Source organism: Pseudophryne corroboree, chromosome 5 (genome assembly GCF_028390025.1).
Source record: "Pseudophryne corroboree isolate aPseCor3 chromosome 5, aPseCor3.hap2, whole genome shotgun sequence".
Lineage (NCBI taxonomy): Eukaryota > Metazoa > Chordata > Amphibia > Anura > Myobatrachidae > Pseudophryne > Pseudophryne corroboree.
In genome coordinates, this window is record NC_086448.1 from 606418101 (window position 1) to 606438746 (window position 20646).

Consider the following 20646-nt stretch of genomic DNA (forward strand, 5'->3'; position numbering starts at 1 on the left):
CAGCTAACCCGCCGTGGGTGGACAATTTATCTGCTCAATTGAAGAAGTTGAACCAGTCACTGACTACTAAAAAGTCTGACCCTCGCTCGCCTAAGCCCAAGGGGTCCTCTAAGCGAGCTCTTATCTCCTCACAATCCACTGCTGTCACTGACACCTCGTCTGATGAAGACGGCACTTACACTGAACCCACAGATTCTGACACAGATACTGCTGATGGGGAGGGTAGTTCACATGTGGATGTTCCTGATCTTTTGGAGGCTATTAAGTTGATTTTACAGATTACGGATGATCCCGAGCCATCTGTCCCTCCTAAGAAACCAGATAGGTTCAAGCGTCAGAAGGTGGTTAAACAAGTTTTACCTCACTCTGACCACCTAGTGGATATACTTCAGGAACCCTGGGAAAACCCGGGTAAGAAGTTTGTGCCTCAAAAGAGGATGCTGGCTCGCTATCCCTCGCGCCAGAGCTGTCTAAAAATTGGGAAACGCCTCCTCCAGTAGACTCACATGTGGCTAGGATGGTAGTTTCCTCAGCTCTACCTGTCACTACCGTCACGTCTCTAAAAGAGCCTACGGATAAACGTGTTGAGGGTTGTTTGAAAACGATTTACACCCTCACGGGTGCAGCACAAAGGCCCACTATCGCAGCAACATGGGCTGCAGAGGCTATTGAAGCATGGGCCTTGGAGTTAGAAGCTGAAATCTCTTCTGACCATGCTGGACAATGCTTGTCATATATTGTCACAGCTTCTCATTATATTAAGGAGGCGGCCTCTACTACATCAGTCCTGGCTCGCCGGATATTGTGGCTGAGATCCTGGTCTGTGGATCTGGACTCTAGAAAAACCCTGGAGGTACTCCCTTTCAAGTGAGATATTCTGTTTGGGGAGGACTTAAATAAGATAGTAGCTGACTTGGCTACTGCCAAAACTGCCTGTCTGCCAAGTACCGCTCCTTCTGTGTCGAAGGCTAAAGGTACTTCCTTTTGCCCCTTTCGTCCTTCAGGTAAAGCAAAAGGTCAGGCGTACAACAAGCAGGCCCGCACTTCCAAACCTGGTAAGCCGAAGCCCAAAAGAGCCTGGGCTCCAAGCTTCCAGCCAGCTTCCAAGACCGATAAGCCTGCCGCATGACGGGGTGGGCCTCCCCCTGGGGGATCCCAGGGTGGGGGGCCGGCTTCTAGGGTATACCCAGGAATGGTTGAAGACCACTTCAGATGCCTGGGTATGGGAAGTCGTCACTCGAGGTTACGCCATAGCCTTCAAAAACCGACCCCCTCATCGATTTTGCCGGATAGACGTCCCGTTGGACCAGACAAAGGCAAACACTTTGCATTCGGTAGTACAGACCCTCCTGGATACAGGAGTCGTAGTACAGGTGCCTCTTGTGCAGAGGGGCCGGGGGTACTATTCTCCGCTATTTCTAGTCCCGAAACCGAATGGGTCCTCCCAGCCCATTCTCAACCTCAAGGAATTGAACAGGTTTGTGAAGGTTTCCAAGTTCCGTATGGAAACCCTTCGCTCTATAGTTCTGGCCTTGGAACCTGGGGACTACATGGTCTCCCTGGACATACAGGATGCTTACCTGCATATTCCTATAGCAGCGTCACATCAGCAATACCTGAGGTTTGCGATTGGCAACCTCCATTTACCAGTTTCGGGTGTTACCTTTTGGTTTAACTACAGCTCCGCGAGTCTTCACCAAAGTTATGGCGGTGATGACGGTGGTACTCCGCCGTCAAGGGGTCAGGATTCTGCTGTATCTGGACGATTTGTTAATCCCCAGAACTTTTCCTACGTCATATGGATATGACTGTCCGGTTTCTACAAGCCCAAGGGTGGCTCATCAACTGGAAGAAATCCTCCCTGGTCCCTGCTCAGAGCATGGTGCACCTGGGAGTGCTATTGGACACTCACAACCAGAGGTTGTTCTTGTCTCAGGAGAAAGTCCTGAATCTTCAGGACTGGATTCGTTGCTTCCTTTCTCGTCCGCAAGTGTCGATACATTCGGCGATGCAGGTGCTGGGCCTCATGGTGTCAGCATTCGACATGGTGGAGTATGCTCATTTCCATTCTCGCCCCCTCCAGAAGCTGATTCTAGCCAAGTGGGGCGGCCTGCCTCAACGGATCAGGTCTCACATGATCTCATTGTCTCTGGAGGTCCGTCTGTCGCTGCTCTGGTGGCACCAGGACCGACAATTGCGCAGGGGCTGTCCCTTCTGGATATCCGACTGGGTCCTGTTGACGACAGATGCCAATCTAAGAGGTTGGGGCGTGGTGCTGGAGCAGCACTCCCTTCAGGGTCGGTGGACCAAGGAGGAATCTCTCCTCTCGATCAACATTCTGGAATTGCGGGCGGTCTTCAATGCATTGAACCTAGCCCAGCATTTAATTCAGAACCGTCCTGTTCAAGTACAGTCGGACAATGCCACCACAGTGCCTTACATAAATCATCAAGGCGGCACTCGGAGCCGTTTGGCAATGAAGGAAGTTTCACGGATTCTACATTGGGCGGAACGCCATCTACCGGCCATATTGACAATATTCATTCTGGGAGTCCTGAATTGGGAAGCGGACTTTCTCAGTTGTCAGGACGTACATGCCGGCAAGTGGGGCCTCCATCCAGAAGTGTTTCAACTCCTAGTGGAAAAGTGGGGCCTACCAGACGTAGATCTGATGGCGTCTCGACACAATCACAAGGTTCCGGTCTTCGGAGAAAGGACAAGGGATCCTAAATTCGTGGATGCGCTGGCGGTGCCGTTGAGGTTTCGGCTGCAGTACGTGTTCCCTCCGGTGTCACTCCTGCCCAGGGTAATTCGGAACTTCAAGCACAAAAAAGGAATTCTGCTCCTCATAGCTCCAGCGTGACCCAGACGGCATTGGTTCTCAGACCTGCAAGGCCTATCGTCAGAGCGTCCAATTCTACTTCCACAACGCCCAGACCTCCTTGTTCAGGGCCCCTGTGTCTACCAGGACCTAGCCCTGCTGTCTTTGACGGCGTGGCTCTTGAAGCTTCCGTCTCAAGGGCTAAAGGGTTATCATTTAAACTATGTTGCGGGCCCGGAAACCGGCTTCTACTTGGATTTACTATAGGGTCTGGTATTCTTACTTTGTTTGGTGCGCATCTAACAATTATGACGCTTCCAAGTTTAGTATAACCAAGTTGTTGGCTTTTCTTCAGCAGGGCCTGGACTTAGGCCTGCGTCTGGCCTCCCTCAAGGTTCAAATATCTGCCTTGTCGGTGTGGTTTCAGAGACAAATTGCGACCTTACCTGATGTGCATACCTTTACTCAGGGTGTGTTGCGTATCCAACCTCCCTATGTCCCGCCTGTAGCTCCTTGGGACTTGACGGTGGTTTTGGAGGCGTTACAAGAGTCTCCATTTGAATCTCTTGGTTCAGCTGATCTTAAGTGGCTTTCCCTTAAGGTGGTGTTTCTGCTGGCTATTGCTTCAGCTAGAAGAGTGTCGGATTTGGGTGCCTTGTCTTGTAGTTCCCCATATCTGATATTTCACCGTGACCGGGTGGTTCTTAGGACTCGCCCCGGATATTTACCTAAGGTGGTTTCTTCGTTCCACCTTAACCAGGAGATTGTGGTTCCGGCACTTGCTTCTCCTGATCTGTCTCCCAAAGAGCGGTCTTTGGATGTGGTACGGGCTCTCCGTATCTATGTGAAGAGAACTGCTTCTATTAGGAAATCTGATTCTCTCTTTGTGCTGTTTGGATTTCACAAACGTGGCTGGCCTGCTCACAAGCAAACTTTGGCCAGATGGATTAGAATGGTGATTGCACATGCTTATGTGAGGGCTGGTCTATCAGCTCCTGCTCACATTACGGCCCATTCTACTCGGTCTGTTGGACCTTCTTGGGCGGCCCGCCGTGGTGCGACCCTTGAACAATTGTGCAAGGCGGCTACGTGGTCCTCTGTGAACACGTTCATAAGGTTCTATGCCTTCGATACTGCCACTTCCCAGGATGCTTCCTTTGGACGCCGGGTTCTTGTGCCCGCTACAGTGCGTCCCCTCCCATAAGGAACTGCTTTAGGACATCCCCTATGTCTATCCTTGTGGAGCCCAGTGTACCCCGCAGCAGAAAACGAGTTTTATGGTAAGAACTTATCTTTGTTAAAACTAGAGATGAGCGCCTGAAATTTTTCGGGTTTTGTGTTTTGGTTTTGGGTTCGGTTCCGCGGACGTGTTTTGGGTTCGACCGCGTTTTGGCAAAACCTCACCGAATTTTTTTTGTCGGATTCGGGTGTGTTTTGGATTCGGGTGGTTTTTTCAAAAAACCCTAAAAAACAGCTTAAAACATTGAATTTGGGGGTCATTTTGATCCCATAGTATTATTAACCTCAATAACCATAATTAACACTCATTTTCAGTCTATTCTGAACACCTTACACCTCACAATATTATTTTTAGTCCTAAAATTTGCACCGAGGTCGCTGGATGACTAAGCTCAGCGACCCTAGTGGCCGACACAAACACCTGGCCCATCTAGGAGTGGCACTGCAGTGTCACGCAGGATGTCCCTTCCAAAAAACCCTCCCCAAACAGCACATGACGCAAAGAAAAAAAGAGGCGCAATGAGGTAGCTGTGTGAGTAAGATTAGCGACCCTAGTGGCCGACACAAACACCGGGCCCATCTAGGAGTGGCACTGCAGTGTCACGCAGGATGTCCCTCCCAAAAAACCCTCCCCAAACAGCACATGACGCAAAGAAAAAAAGAGGCGCAATGAGGTAGCTGACTGTGTGAGAAAGATAAGCGACCCTAGTGGCCGACACAAACACCGGGCCCATCTAGGAGTGGCACTGCAGTGTCACGCAGGATGTCCCTTCCAAAAAACCCTCCCCAAACAGCACATGACGCAAAGAAAAAAAGAGGCGCAATGAGGTAGCTGACTGTGTGAGAAAGATAAGCGACCCTAGTGGCCGACACAAACACCGGGCCCATCTAGGAGTGGCACTGCAGTGTCACGCAGGATGTCCCTTCCAAAAAACCCTCCCCAAACAGCACATGACGCAAAGAAAAAAAGAGGCGCAATGAGGTAGCTGACTGTGTGAGAAAGATAAGCGACCCTAGTGGCCGACACAAACACCGGGCCCATCTAGGAGTGGCACTGCAGTGTCACGCAGGATGTCCCTTCCAAAAAACCCTCCCCAAACAGCACATGACGCAAAGAAAAATAAAAGAAAAAAGAGGTTCAAGATGGAATTGTCCTTGGGCCCTTCCCACCCACCCTTATGTTGTATAAACAAAACAGGACATGCACACTTTAACCAACCCATCATTTCAGTGACAGGGTCTGCCACACGACTGTGACTGAAATGACGGGTTGGTTTGGACCCCCACCAAAAAAGAAGCAATTAATCTCTCCTTGCACAAACTGGCTCTACAGAGGCAAGATGTCCACCTCATCATCATCCTCCGATATATCACCGTGTTGTACATCCCCCTCCTCACAGATTATCAATTCGTCCCCACTGGAATCCACCATGTCAGCTCCCTGTGTACTTTGTGGAGGCAATTGCTGCTGGTCAATGTCTCCGTGGAGGAATTGATTATAATTCATTTTAATGAACATCATCTTCTCCACATTTTCTGGATGTAACCTCGTACGCCGATTGCTGACAAGGTGAGCGGCGGCACTAAACACTCTTTCGGAGTACACACTTGTGGGAGGGCAACTTAGGTAGAATAAAGCCAGTTTGTGCAAGGGCCTCCAAATTGCCTCTTTTTCCTGCCAGTATAAGTACGGACTGTGTGACGTGCCTACTTGGATGCGGTCACTCATATAATCCTCCACCATTCTATCAATGGTGATAGAATCATATGCAGTGACAGTAGACGACATGTCCGTAATGGTTGTCAGGTCCTTCAGTCCGGACCAGATGTCAGCATCAGCAGTCGCTCCAGACTGCCCTGCATCACCGCCAGCGGGTGGGCTCGGAATTCTGAGCCTTTTCCTCGCACCCCCAGTTGCGGGAGAATGTGAAGGAGGAGATGTTGACAGGTCGCGTTCCGCTTGACTTGACAATTTTCTCACCAGCAGGTCTTTGAAACCCAGCAGACTTGTGTGCGCCGGAAAGAGAGATCCAAGGTAGGTTTTAAATCTAGGATCGAGCACGGTGGCCAAAATGTAGTGCTCTGATTTCAACAGATTGACCACCCGTGAATCCTTGTTAAGCGAATTAAGGGCTCCATCCACAAGTCCCACATGCCTAGCGGAATCGCTCTGTCTTAGCTCCTCCTTCAATGTCTCCAGCTTCTTCTGCAAAAGCCTGATGAGGGGAATGACCTGACTCAGGCTGGCAGTGTCTGAACTGACTTCACGTGTGGCAAGTTCAAAAGGTTGCAGAACCTTGCACAACGTTGAAATCATTCTCCACTGCGCTTGAGACAGGTGCATTCCACCTCCTATATCGTGGTCAGTTGTATAGGCTTGAATGGCCTTTTGCTGCTCCTCCAACCTCTGAAGCATATAGAGGGTTGAATTCCACCTCGTTACCACCTCCTGCTTCAGATGATGGCAGGGCAGGTTCAGGCGTTTTTGGTGGTGCTCCAGTCTTCTGTACGTGCTGCCTGTACGCCGAAAGTGTCCCGCAATTTTTCTGGCCACCGCCAGCATCTCTTGCACGCCCCTGTCGTTTTTTAAAAAATTCTGCACCACCAAATTCAAGGTATGTGCAAAACATGGGACGTGCTGGAATTTGCCCAGATGTAATGCACGCACAATATTGCTGGCGTTGTCCGATGCCACAAATCCACAGGAGAGTCCAATTGGGGTAAGCCATTCCGCAATGATCTTCCTCAGTTGCCGTAAGAGGTTTTCAGCTGTGTGCGTATTCTGGAAACCGGTGATACAAAGCGTAGCCTGCCTAGGAACGAGTTGGCGTTTGCGAGATGCTGCTACTGGTGCCGCCGCTGCTGTTCTTGCGGCGGGAGTCCATACATCTACCCAGTGGGCTGTCACAGTCATATAGTCCTGACCCTGCCCTGCTCCACTTGTCCACATGTCCGTGGTTAAGTGGACATTGGGTACAGCTGCATTTTTTAGGACACTGGTGACTCTTTTTCTGAGGTCTGTGTACATTTTCGGTATCGCAACCCTAGAGAAATGGAACCTAGATGGTATTTGGTACCGGGGACACAGTACCTCCAACAAGTCTCTAGTTGGCTCTGCAGTAATGATGGATACCGGAACCACGTTTCTCACCACCCAGGATGTCAAGGCCTCAGTTATCCGCTTTGCAGTAGGATGACTGCTGTGATATTTAATCTTCCTCGCAAATGACTGTTGGACAGTCAATTGCTTGGTGGAAGTAGTAAAAGTGGTCTTACGACTTCCCCTCTGGGATGACCATCGACTCCCAGCAGCAACAACAGCAGCGCCAGCAGCAGTAGGCGTTACACGCAAGGATGCATCGGAGGAATCCCAGGCAGGAGAGGAATCGTCAGAATTGCCAGTGACATGGCCTGCAGGACTATTGGCATTCCTGGGGAAGGAGGAAATTGACACTGAGGGAGTTGGTGGGGTGGTTTGCGTGAGCTTGGTTACAAGAGGAAGGGATTTACTGGTCAGTGGAGTGCTTCCGCTGTCACCCAAAGTTTTTGAACTTGTCACTGACTTATTATGAATGCGCTGCAGGTGACGTATAAGGGAGGATGTTCCGAGGTGGTTAACGTCCTTACCCCTACTTATTACAGCTTGACAAAGGGAACACACGGCTTGACACCTGTTGTCCGCATTTCTGGTGAAATACCTCCACACCGAAGAGCTGATTTTTTTGGTATTTTCACCTGGCATGTCAACGGCCATATTCCTCCCACGGACAACAGGTGTCTCCCCGGGTGCCTGACTTAAACAAACCACCTCACCATCAGAATCCTCCTGGTCAATTTCCTCCCCAGCGCCAGCAACACCCATATCCTCCGCATCCTGGTGGACTTCAACACTGACATCTTCAATCTCACTATCAGGAACTGGACTGCGGGTGCTCCTTCCAGCACTTGCAGGGGGCGTGCAAATGGTGGAAGGCGCATGCTCTTCACATCCAGTGTTGGGAAGGTCAGGCATCGCAACCGACACAATTGGACTCTCCTTGTGGATTTGGGATTTCGAAGAACGCACAGTTCTTTGCTGTGCTTTTGCCAGCTTGAGTCGTTTCATTTTTCTAGCGAGAGGCTGAGTGCTTCCATCCTCATGTGAAGCTGAACCACTAGCCATGAACATAGGCCAGGGCCTCAGCCGTTCCTTGCCACTCCGTGTGGTAAATGGCATATTGGCAAGTTTACGCTTCTCCTCCGACAATTTTATTTTAGGTTTTGGAGTCCTTTTTTTTCTGATATTTGGTGTTTTGGATTTGACATGCTCTGTACTATGACATTGGGCATCGGCCTTGGCAGACGACGTTGCTGGCATTTCATCGTCTCGGCCATGACTAGTGGCAGCAGCTTCAGCACGAGGTGGAAGTGGATCTTGATCTTTCCCTAATTTTGGAACCTCAACTTTTTTGTTCTCCATATTTTATAGGCAGAACTAAAAGGCACCTCAGGTAAACAATGGAGATGGATGGATTGGATACTAGTATACAATTATGGACGGACTGCCACGGTTAGGTGGTATAAAAAAACCACGGTTAGGTGGTATATATTGTAATACAATTATGGATGGACGGACTGCCTGCCGAGTGCCGACACAGAGGTAGCCACAGCCGTGAACTACCGCACTGTACACTGGTTGATAAAGAGATAGTAGTATACTCGTAACAACTAGTATGACTGACTATGACGGTATAAAGAATGAAAAAAAAACCACGGTTAGGTGGTATATATTATAATACAATTATGGATGGACGGACTGCCTGCCGACTGCCGACACAGAGGTAGCCACAGCCGTGAACTACCGCACTGTACACTGGTTGATAAAGAGATAGTAGTATACTCGTAACAACTAGTATGACACTATGACGGTATAAAGAATGAAAAAAAAACCACGGTTAGGTGGTATATATTATAATACAATTATGGATGGACGGACTGCCTGCCGAGTGCCGACACAGAGGTAGCCACAGCCGTGAACTACCGCACTGTACACTGGTTGATAAAGAGATAGTAGTATACTCGTAACAACTAGTATGACTGACTATGACGGTATAAAGAATGAAAAAAAAACCACGGTTAGGTGGTATATATTATAATACAATTATGGATGGACGGACTGCCTGCCGACTGCCGACACAGAGGTAGCCACAGCCGTGAACTACCGCACTGTACACTGGTTGATAAAGAGATAGTAGTATACTCGTAACAACTAGTATGACTGACTATGACGGTATAAAGAATGAAAAAAAAAACACGGTTAGGTGGTATATATTATAATACAATTATGGATGGACGGACTGCCTGCCGACTGCCGACACAGAGGTAGCCACAGCCGTGAACTACCGCACTGTACACTGGTTGATAAAGAGATAGTAGTATACTCGTAACAACTAGTATGACTGACTATGACGGTATAAAGAATGAAAAAAAAACCACGGTTAGGTGGTATATATTGTAATACAATTATGGATGGACGGACTGCCTGCCGAGTTCCGACACAGAGGTAGCCACAGCCGTGAACTACCGCACTGTACACTGGTTGATAAAGAGATAGTAGTATACTCGTAACAACTAGTATGACTGACTATGACGGTATAAAGAATGAAAAAAAAACCACGGTTAGGTGGTATATATTATAATACAATTATGGATGGACGGACTGCCTGCCGACTGCCGACACAGAGGTAGCCACAGCCGTGAACTACCGCACTGTACACTGGTTGATAAAGAGATAGTAGTATACTCGTAACAACTAGTATGACACTATGACGGTATAAAGAATGAAAAAAAAACCACGGTTAGGTGGTATATATTATAATACAATTATGGATGGACGGACTGCCTGCCGACTGCCGACACAGAGGTAGCCACAGCCGTGAACTACCGCACTGTACACTGGTTGATAAAGAGATAGTAGTATACTCGTAACAACTAGTATGACACTATGACGGTATAAAGAATGAAAAAAAAACCACGGTTAGGTGGTATATATTATAATACAATTATGGATGGACGGACTGCCTGCCGAGTGCCGACACAGAGGTAGCCACAGCCGTGAACTACCGCACTGTACACTGGTTGATAAAGAGATAGTAGTATACTCGTAACAACTAGTATGACTGACTATGACGGTATAAAGAATGAAAAAAAAACCACGGTTAGGTGGTATATATTATAATACAATTATGGATGGACGGACTGCCTGCCGACTGCCGACACAGAGGTAGCCACAGCCGTGAACTACCGCACTGTACACTGGTTGATAAAGAGATAGTAGTATACTCGTAACAACTAGTATGACACTATGACGGTATAAAGAATGAAAAAAAAACCACGGTTAGGTGGTATATATTATAATAATACAATTATGGATGGACGGACTGCCTGCCGAGTTCCGACACAGAGGTAGCCACAGCCGTGAACTACCGCACTGTACACTGGTTGATAAAGAGATAGTAGTATACTCGTAACAACTAGTATGACTATGACGACGGTATAAAGAAAGAAAAAAAAATACCACGGTTAGGTGGTATATAATTATACAATTATGGATGGACGGACTGCCTGCCGAGTGCCGACTGCCGACACAGAGGTAGCCACAGCCGTGAACTACCGCACTGTACTGTGTCTGCTGCTAATATAGACTGGTTGATAAAGAGATAGTATACAACAATATACTACTATACTGGTGGTCAGGCACTGGTCACCACTAGTCACACTGGCAGTGGCACTCCTGCAGCAAAAGTGTGCACTGTTTAATTTTAAATTAATATAATATTATGTACTCCTGGCTCCTGCTATAACAACCTGCAGTGCTCCCCAGTCTCCCCCACAATTATTATAAGCTTTTATACATTGATGTGCAGCACACTGGGCTGAGCTGAGTGCACACAGACTGAGTCACACTGTGTGACTGCTGTGTATCGTTTTTTTCAGGCAGAGAACGGATATAGCAGAGAACGGATATATTAAATAAAAGTTAACTTAACAACAACTGCACTGGTCACTGTGGTAAACTCTGTCTGCACAATCTCTCTCTCTCTCTCTCTCTTCTAATCTATTCTAATGGAGAGGACGCCAGCCACGTCCTCTCCCTATCAATCTCAATGCACGTGTGAAAATGGCGGCGACGCGCGGCTCCTTATATAGAATCCGAGTCTCGCGAGAATCCGACAGCGTCATGATGACGTTCGGGCGCGCTCGGGTTAACCGAGCAAGGCGGGAAGATCCGAGTCGCTCGGACCCGTGAAAAAAAAAGTGAAGTTCGTGCGGGTTCGGATTCAAAGAAACCGAACCCGCTCATCTCTAGTTAAAACTCTTTCTGCGAGGTACACTGGGCTCCACAAGGCGCCCACCCTGATGCACTTAGCTTCTTTGGGTTGGTATGGCATTAGCCGCTGACACTTCTCCTGACGTGAGATTGTGGTGTATGTGGCTACTAACCGTTGTCGTCTCTTTTCCTGCTACTGCATTGGGCTGGTTAACTAAAAACTGAGCTCCTGTGCAGGGAGGCGGGGTTATAGAGGAGGCGGCGCTATGCATTCTGGGAACAGTCAAAGCTTTTCAGCCTGTTGGTGCCTCGGATCAAGATCCTACTCTACACCCCTATGTCTATCCTTGTGGAGCCCAGTGTACCTCGCAGAAAGAGTTTTAACAAAGGTAGGTTCTTACCATAAAACTCGTTTTTGACATTTAACATGTCGACACCAGAATGTCAAAATACAGTTTTGTGCATATTTTACGCTAACCCTTAACCTAACCCTTAAAATAACATCAAAATGTACTGTCAACATTCTGTTGACATCATGGTAAATGTTGACATTATGAAGAAGTCAACTTTTTAAATATTTGTGAATGCCAACATTCTTGATGTCAATCTTATGTCTATGTCGACATTCTGACTGTAGACATTCAGATCCTGACGACATTCTGGTGCAGACATTCTGATTATCAACATTCTAAATGTCGACATTCTGACCAGATTCCATACATGTAATATGCATATCCATATCCTCAAACTCAACATTTCCAAAACAGGATTAATTATATTCTCTCCAGCCAAGAGTAGTTACCAACCTGATATCTCCATAACTGTTGACAATGCGACAATGCCCTACCCCACAAGCTCGCTGTCTAGGTGTCATCCTTGACTCTGAACTGTCCTTTGTTCCACACATTCAATCTGTCTCTAAATCATGTCACATACATCTAAAAAACATATCCAAAATACGTCCTTATCTTACACAAGTCACTGCAAAAACTCTAATCCATGCTCTTATTATCTCCTGCATTGATTACTGCAATAGTCTCCTTTCTGGTCTTCTCAAGAAAAGAATCTCACAACTACAATCCATTCTGAAGGCAAAACCTTCATCATCTGCTGCACCATCATATTCTACCGTATTCAACATAAAATCAATCGACTCTCATATAAAGCTATTAACCAAACTGCACCAACATATATCTCTTCGCTTATCTTAAAATATCTCCAAACTGGACCTCTCCACTCTGCACAAGATCTGCGTCTCTCATCTGTAAGTATCACGCGCTCCCATTCACAATTGCAGGACTTTCTTCGGGCAGCATTCACCCTATGGAATGCTCTCCCACGCACAATAGGACTCTAATCTAGCCTTTTCATTGATTTCATTTAATGGTGGCTTGTTACACTCTCAAATTATTTCTACATATGAGTAAATGTTTCTAAACGTGGATGGGAGTGATCCCTACTTTCATCCAAAGCACACGTTAGCATGTAGCTAGGGCCTCTAAAAGGTTCCAAACACATTTCCTAAAAGTTATAGACTGAGAATAGGAGCCAATAAACATGTATTAAATATACTGGCAAAACAGGAGGATGTAGATTATCTCAGTGGGAACAACATTTTTATTCCAACTAATAAACTAAGATAATGTTCTGACTTCAGTTGATAATCTTTTCATAGTGTAAAAATAACAAATTGAATCACTTAAATTAATGTAGACTTTAAGGAGACTGAGTAAGCGTTCTGAAAGCTAAATTCAAACTAGTCCTCAGTAATAGACATTGTAAGGGAGCTTGATGTGTTTTAAAGGAATTTATCAACAGTAAAAAGACATATTAGTCAAGTGACCTATAACTATTCTTGGCCAACATAATTTGCTGTGCTCTACAAATAAGATACAAAGTGATAGTGATAATATAACAACACACAAATTAGACAGAAGGTGAGAAAGATTTGTTTGCTTGTAATCTGAAGGCGCTAAGAGGGATAAAACATAACACCAAAGTGTTTATCTTAGAACAATATAAAAGCTACATTGATTAATTTTCTGAAGTGATTATAATGCTGCAAAGAGCTGCCACCCAACTAGTTTCTGTGTAAGAACTTGGTGGAAGATGTACCATTGGCTGGAAGGTGAAGGAGTATGATTATCATAAAGGAACATTGTGGGGGTAATTCAGACTGCATCACCTCTTCCTGATTAACAGGCAGAGGCGGTCGCAGGCGGCAGGGGGTATGCCAACGGCACTAGAACGCCGATGGCAAGGCGCGGTCCGGACAACGTAGGTGTGTCCGGACCATCAATTGATCGGCCAATATATCAGCAAATGGTTGGCGGGTGTGTATGAACGATATATCTGTGAACTACGTCGTTCACAGACATATCGCTTCGGCCCTGCTGCACAGACGATGACCAATATATCTGCAGATATATTGGTGCATCGTTCTGTGTGTATGGCCGACCCGGAGACGCTCAATAGGTCGTCCGTCTTCAGGTGAGTGGAATTATTTAAATAATCTGTGTCCCAGAGTGGGGGTGGTCAGCGGACCGGCTCCCTGCAGCGCCCCTGTCTCCAGGATACCTACATGGCACCTGTCACCGCCGGGCAGCCAGGGTGAGATCGCAGCCTCCAGAAAAAACCTGCTGCTGCTAAACGCTGCACGGAGCTCCGTATCTGCGGTCCCTTCATGTCCACGGCCATGCTGTCCAGTGCGTGCCTGGCTCTCTGCTGTTGCTGCCAGCCTCTCCACCCATCCCGGACTCACAGCAGTGCTTCCTCCCAGGGCCACCAGACCCCGCCTAAACCTCCAGCTCTCACTGCACCAGTTACACATAGGATTGGAGCTGTGGCCATAGACCACCTACACCTGTGCCCCCTCTCCACCATGACCACATCTGCACTTGTGCCCCCCCAGTGACCACACCTGTACTTGTGCCTGTCCCCTCCCCAGTAACCACACCTGTACTTGTGCCCGCGCCCCCATGACCACATCTACCCCTATGCTCCCACTCCCCAGTGACCACGCCTGTACTTGTGCCCCCCCAGCGACCACACCTACACCTGTGCTCCCTCTCCCCACCGTGACTAAGCCTGTACTTGTGCCTCCCCAGTGACCACACCTGCACTTGCTTCCGCCCCCTCCCCCTGTGACCACACCTACACCTGTGCCCCTCTCCCCGTGATCACACCTACACCTCTGACCACACCTGCACTTGTGCCCGCCCTCTCCCTGGTGACCACACCTGCAGTTGTGCCCACCCTCTCCCCGTTGACCACACCTGCACTTGTGCACTCAAACCACTGCACCGTGTTTGCAGGGGCCCGCATCTCCTTCACCCAGTCACACTGCCTCTGCCCCAGGGCCATACAATGGCAGGCCTGATGGGTCAGAGCGCTGCGCACCCTGCCAGAGCCACAGGAGCCCAACCCCCCTGCCGCTACTTATCCCAGAGCGCCACCTACATGGGGCACTCTATCTGGGCAGGGTAGGATTAAGCCTTTGGGGGGCCAGGGGCTCTTAAGACGGGGTGGCACCTCTCCCTCATGTCAGCACTAGACCCCTGGCTGTGCCCGTTGTGTGTTCTCCCCCTGTGCAGTTCCTAAATATAAATTATGTATATCTAATTAGTTAACATTATATATTTCTCCCTGTATCCCCCTCACCTCACTGAGGTCTGAGGCACTGAGACCGCTCTTTGCCCATATTTGTGTGATGAGGAGATCCTTCCGCCTTCCAGTCTACCAGTGAGAGGAGCCGAAGCCCGACCGCTGCTGATGCTGCCCCCGCTGCGGGTATTATGGCATTGCATGAGGTGAGCACGATGGCTGCATGTCCGCAGCTCACCCCTGCCAATGCTCTGCCCAGAGGGTCAGAGATGCATGGCTGCCCACTGGATCAGTATGTGGCAGGCTGGGGCTGTGTGTTATGGGGAGCAATCCCTCCCCCTTTCCTCTGGATCCACCTGAGGAGGGGAACAAGCAGCGCTACTGCCACAGGTCTGCAGTATGTGAGGATTCTACCTCTCACCAGGCTCCGCCGTCAGCAGCAGTACTCCCAGCTGCTGCTGGCCGCGAAGCCTGGAGACGGGCAGAGTCATCACAGACAGCAGATCCGGCCTCTGGGCCCCCAGAGAAGGAGGGCCCCGGGGTACTTACCCCATGTCCCCCCCCTTAATCGCACACTGTATCTGGGGAGAGAGCAGGTAATGCTGGAGCTCTGTACGGCCCGCCGCCCAGCAGCCTCGGTACCCTCCATTCTCAAGCAACCGCAACATGAGGAGGGAGCAGAGTTTAGCCTCTTGTTCCTGGTAACAGTTTCCTCATGGGCCCAAACCTGACAGGAGAGGAAGCATCGATGCAAAGAGCGGTGAGTGCATGGGGAAGCCCCATACCCCTCTACCCATGTGTGTGTGTGACACCCTGTACCTCCTTACCACTGTGTGTGTGTGACACCATGTACCTCCCTACTCCTGTGTGTGTATTTGTGACACCTTGTGCCCCCCATCCCTGTGTGTGTGATGCCATGTACCTCCCCACTCCTGTGTGTGTTTGTGACAATGTGTACCCCCACGTGTATGTGTATGTGTCACCCTGTAACTCCACTCTCTGTAGTTCTATTTTTGCCACTGCCCCTGAATTTCCCTCATTGAGATCAGTAGCTTAAGCGCCAGTAGCAGCAGGTTAGCAGCCTGTAACATCTCCCGGCTGAGAGTCTGCATTCAGTTCAGCAGTCTCCTGTCAGTCTGGCAGCAGCTTCCTTGTGGGTTAAGCTGTGATCTGTCCCTCCCGTCTCCTCTCTGACAGCTGCCACAAACACCACCTTCCCCCATCCACCGCTGTGCGATGCTTTTGTACTTGTGCGGTGGGGTAGGGCCTGACATGCGGGGTGGACTAGCCCTGTGCTGGGCGTCCCCCCACATGTCAGGGAAGCGATCAGGTCTGAATTAGGCCCTTTATCTCCAGCGACTTTATCTCCATCCAAGGCTTAGTAAATAGACCCCTTAGGCACATATACTACTGCTCTCTCCTGGTGTATCCTAGGCACATATACTGTTCTCTCCTGGTGTATCCCAGGTACATATACTTCTGCTCTCTCCTGGTGTATCCCAGGCACATATACTACTGCTCTCTCCTGGTGTATCCCAGGCACATATACTACTGCTCTCTCCTGGTGTATCTCAGGCACATATACTACTGTTCTCTCCTGATGTAACCCAGGCACATATACTACTGTTCTCTCCTGGTATAATCCAGGCGCATATACTACTGCTCTCTCCTGGTGATCCCAGGCACATATACTACTGTTCTCTCCTGGTGTATCCCATGCACATATACTACTGCTCTCTCCTGGTGATCCCAAGCACATATACTACTGTTCTCTCCTGATGTAACCCAGGCACATATACTACTGTTCTCTCCTGGTATAATCCAGGCGCATATACAACTGCTCTCTCCTGGTGTATCCCAGGCAGTGGTGCAAGTAGAAAAAATGTCTTACGGGTACTGTGTGCGCGCGCCAAAAATGGGTGTGGCTAAATGCCACATGGGGCGTAGCCAATGAAAATGGGGGCGTGATACACATATGGGGGAGGGGCAGATACACATATGACTCCAGTAGTGCCAGATACACTTTGCCCCACAGTGCCAGATATATATTGCCCCACAGTGCCAGATATACATTGCTCCACAGTGCCAGATATACATTGCCTCACTGTGCCAGATAGACAAATGCCCCCAGAGTGCCATACACAATGCCTCACAGTGCCAGATACACATTGCCCCACAGTGCCAGATACACAAATGCCCCCACTGTGTCAGATATACATTGCCCCCCAGTGCCAGATACAGAAATGCACCCACAGTGCCAGATATGCCCCCAGTGCCAGAAACAGAGATGCCCCCAGTGCCAGATACACATGTCCCCCCTGTGCCAGATATGCCCCCAGTGCCAGATACACATGTCCCCCAGTGCCAGATACACATGTCCCCCCATTGCCAGATATGCCCCCAGTGCCAGATATCCCCCAGTGCCAGGTATACATGCCCCCCCAGTGCCAGATACACATGTCCCCGCAGTGCCACATATGCCCCTAGTGCCAGATACACATGTCCCCCTTTTGCCAGATATGCCCCCATTGCCAGATATGCCCCCAGCGCCAGGTATACATGCCCCCAGTGCCAGGTATACATGCCCCCTGTGCCAGGTACACCCCATGAAGCTCCCCCCCTGCTTCTCACTGCTGCTGCTGCCGTTGCTGTCTCCCGTGTGTGAGGGGAGGAGAGCGCAGCCTGCGCCTCTCCTTCCCCTCAGTGTCCGGCGGGTGCAGGTGGCTCAGTTCAATTCAGCGCCGATCCGTGAGCCAATCAAAGCTCGCAGTCCGGCAGCCTTGGCTGCCGGTCCGTGAGCTCTGATTGGCTCACGGGCGGCGCTGAATTAAACGAAGACACTGAGGGGCAGGAGAGGCGCAGGCTGCGCTCTCCTCCCCTCACATCAGCGGCGGTGCGGCGGTGAGCGACGGGAAGCGGCGGGGAGGTGCAGAGGGAGGGAGGGAGGGACGGGGAGCGGCAAGGTGCGGTGGCCCGTTGGTGTGGGTACGGCGTACCCAAGGCTAAATTCTTAAGGGTACGCCGTACCCACCCGTACCCGCACACTTGCACCACTGATCCCAGGTGCATATACTACTGCTCTCTCCTGATGTAACCCACGCACATATACTACTGTTCTCTCCTGGTATAATCCAGGCGCATATACTACTGCTCTCTCCTGGTGTAACCCAGGCACATAGACTACTGTTCTCTCCTGGTGTAACCAAGGCACATATACTACTTTTCTCTCCTGATGTGACCTAGATGCATATACAGTACTGATTATATTATACAATAAGTGGGCAGCAGGGAAGGATTTTTTTTAAGCTGCAAGGTAGCGCTGTACTAATGTGGCTGCCATCTTAGCATCCCAAAGTCACACCACTGACCCATACAGTATAAACGTTTTTTAATGTATATCAAAATGTGGATAGTATTTATTTTTATTTGGCAAAATGACACAAGGTACTGCGACACAGTAGCTGTTATAGCTGCAGAGCATCATAGGAGACTAGAGGGCTTATTTCCTTTTCCTGTGTGCTCTTTAGAAAACCAGGCCATTATGTAAATTGAAGGAAGATTTGGCACATTTCATGATGACAATCTGCCAGTGTGCACAGAGGAAAGATTAGTTGGCCAGTGTCCTCAATCACAGATATATCTTCAGGTAGCAGTGGTGGTTGGTCAGTGTGTACCATCTACAGATACTGTATATCTGCAGATCGATTGTAACTGTTGTAATCCTTTGTAAAATACTAAAATTGCATTTAGTATTTTCCCCAACTATTTTTTACCTGCCTTGTTTTGTTGCATTAACACATAAAGGGTTGAATTATCACCAATTGCAAAAGTCCCCCATGAACTATAACTACTTATTGCTGCTTACCACGACAATATCTCTGATAATAGTCCATCTTGGTGATGTGCAAATTGTGAAAGGATATCTTTCTTTTTCACTACTGCTGGGTTCCACCTGACTTGCCTAATGTGCATAGGCTGGTAAATATACAGTTTATAGGCTATATACAGTAGATGGCGTTCATTATCTGGGCCAAGCTCCAAAAATATAAGCCTTTTGGAGCTTGATGGACTGCTTTAGTGATCTAAATAGAGGGATATCTCTGAGATCTGCAACGGTAGCCATTGATAAATTACCCTGATAGTTAAATATTACAGCTGCAGAAATACCTTAAAAGATAGGCCCCTAAGTATGATTAAAATCACATCTCGAAAGAAATGCAGAATTGTTACACTTATGTACATAATACTTAATCGATAAAACTGACATTTAGATCCGTGTGAGTGAATTTCAATTAATACAATGCAGTTATTTTATTCTTTCTGTTATTGTTACTGTGTAATGTTATGCAAGCTACTATATAAAGTTGTGGACCAGCTACACACATGCTTATCATGTCCTGTTAAAAATATGTCGATTCATTTGAAGCTAACAACCTGTAATAACAGGACAGATGAGGTCAGAGGTCATACCTTCCCTTATCCTGTTACTTTAACATAACACGTAAATAATGATGATGACTTTGTACCAGTTTCTGACTGTTCTACTATTTAAATGAAGGTAACAGTATGTGATTCTCTTTGTTTTAGGAAGATTTGGGAAGAACCTTTGTTTTGAGTCGTTTCCTCTTTTTTGGTGTGAAATGGGAAAGAAATATTGTTTTCCAGTAGGAAGGCTGACTCGTTTAATGTGGACACACAGCTATTGAGTACACAGCATAGTGTAATGCTTGCTTGATGAAATATGTAATCTCAAGTTGTTTTTCAGTTATATAAAATATACTGATATCTGTTTCTTATCTTTAATTATAGGTTCAACTTGGGAGAAAACATTTCGACAGATAGGTTTTGAAAGGTATGTAGTACAATTTGCCCAGATATAATAAACAGACTTTGTACTGTACTGTACATTACATTTTAATCCATGCTGTTTGTCTAAAATAATAGCTATCCCCATAATGTTTGTAATGTGTTGTATATTGGGGGTCATTCCGAGTTGTTCGCTCGGTAAAAATCTTCGCATCGCAGCAATTTTCCGCTTAATGCGCATGCGCAATGTCCGCACTGCGACTGCGCCAAGTAAATTTGCTATGCACTTAGGAATTTTACTCACGGCATTTTCATCGTTCTGGCGATCGTAATGTGATTGACAGGAAATGGGTGTTACTGGGCGGAAACAGGCCGTTTTATGGGCGTGTGGGAAAAAACGCTACCGTTTCCGGAAAAAACGCAGGAGTGGCCGGAGAAACGGGGGAGTGTCTGGGCGAACGCTGGGTGTGTTTGTGACGTCAAACCAGGAACGACAAGCAGTGAAATGATCGCAGATGCCGAGTAAGTCTGGAGCTACTCAAAAACTGCTTCGAGGTGTGTAATCGCAATATTGCGAATACATCGTTCGCAATTTTAAGATGCTAAGATTCACTCCCAGTAGGCGGCGGCTTAGCTTGAGCAAATCTGCTAAAATCCGCTTGTGAGCAAACAACTCGGAATGACCCCCATTATTAATGAATAAATTATGTCATGTTTATAATGAAAACATAATAATCACAATATAATATATTAATAATATATTAAAAGCTTAAATTTATCCTATCTAAAAGTACTTTTCGTGCAGATTTTTGTCTTTCAAAATGAAGAATATTCTTCTCAGTTGAGATAAATGAATGTGCTATGTCTC

The 20646-nt window shown here is 47.9% G+C and overlaps 1 protein-coding gene across 6 annotated transcripts in view; it reads left to right on the forward strand.

Annotated features, from left to right (window-relative positions):
- Positions 1 to 20646, forward strand: part of PIEZO2 (piezo type mechanosensitive ion channel component 2) — a 648659-nt gene that overhangs the window by 424018 nt on the left and 203995 nt on the right. For all 6 annotated transcript variants that reach the window (XM_063923449.1, XM_063923453.1, XM_063923452.1 and 3 more), the window contains exon 4: positions 19782 to 19824. In XM_063923449.1, the coding sequence (XP_063779519.1) occupies positions 19782 to 19824 (43 nt within the window). The remainder of the gene's footprint in view (positions 1 to 19781; positions 19825 to 20646) is intronic.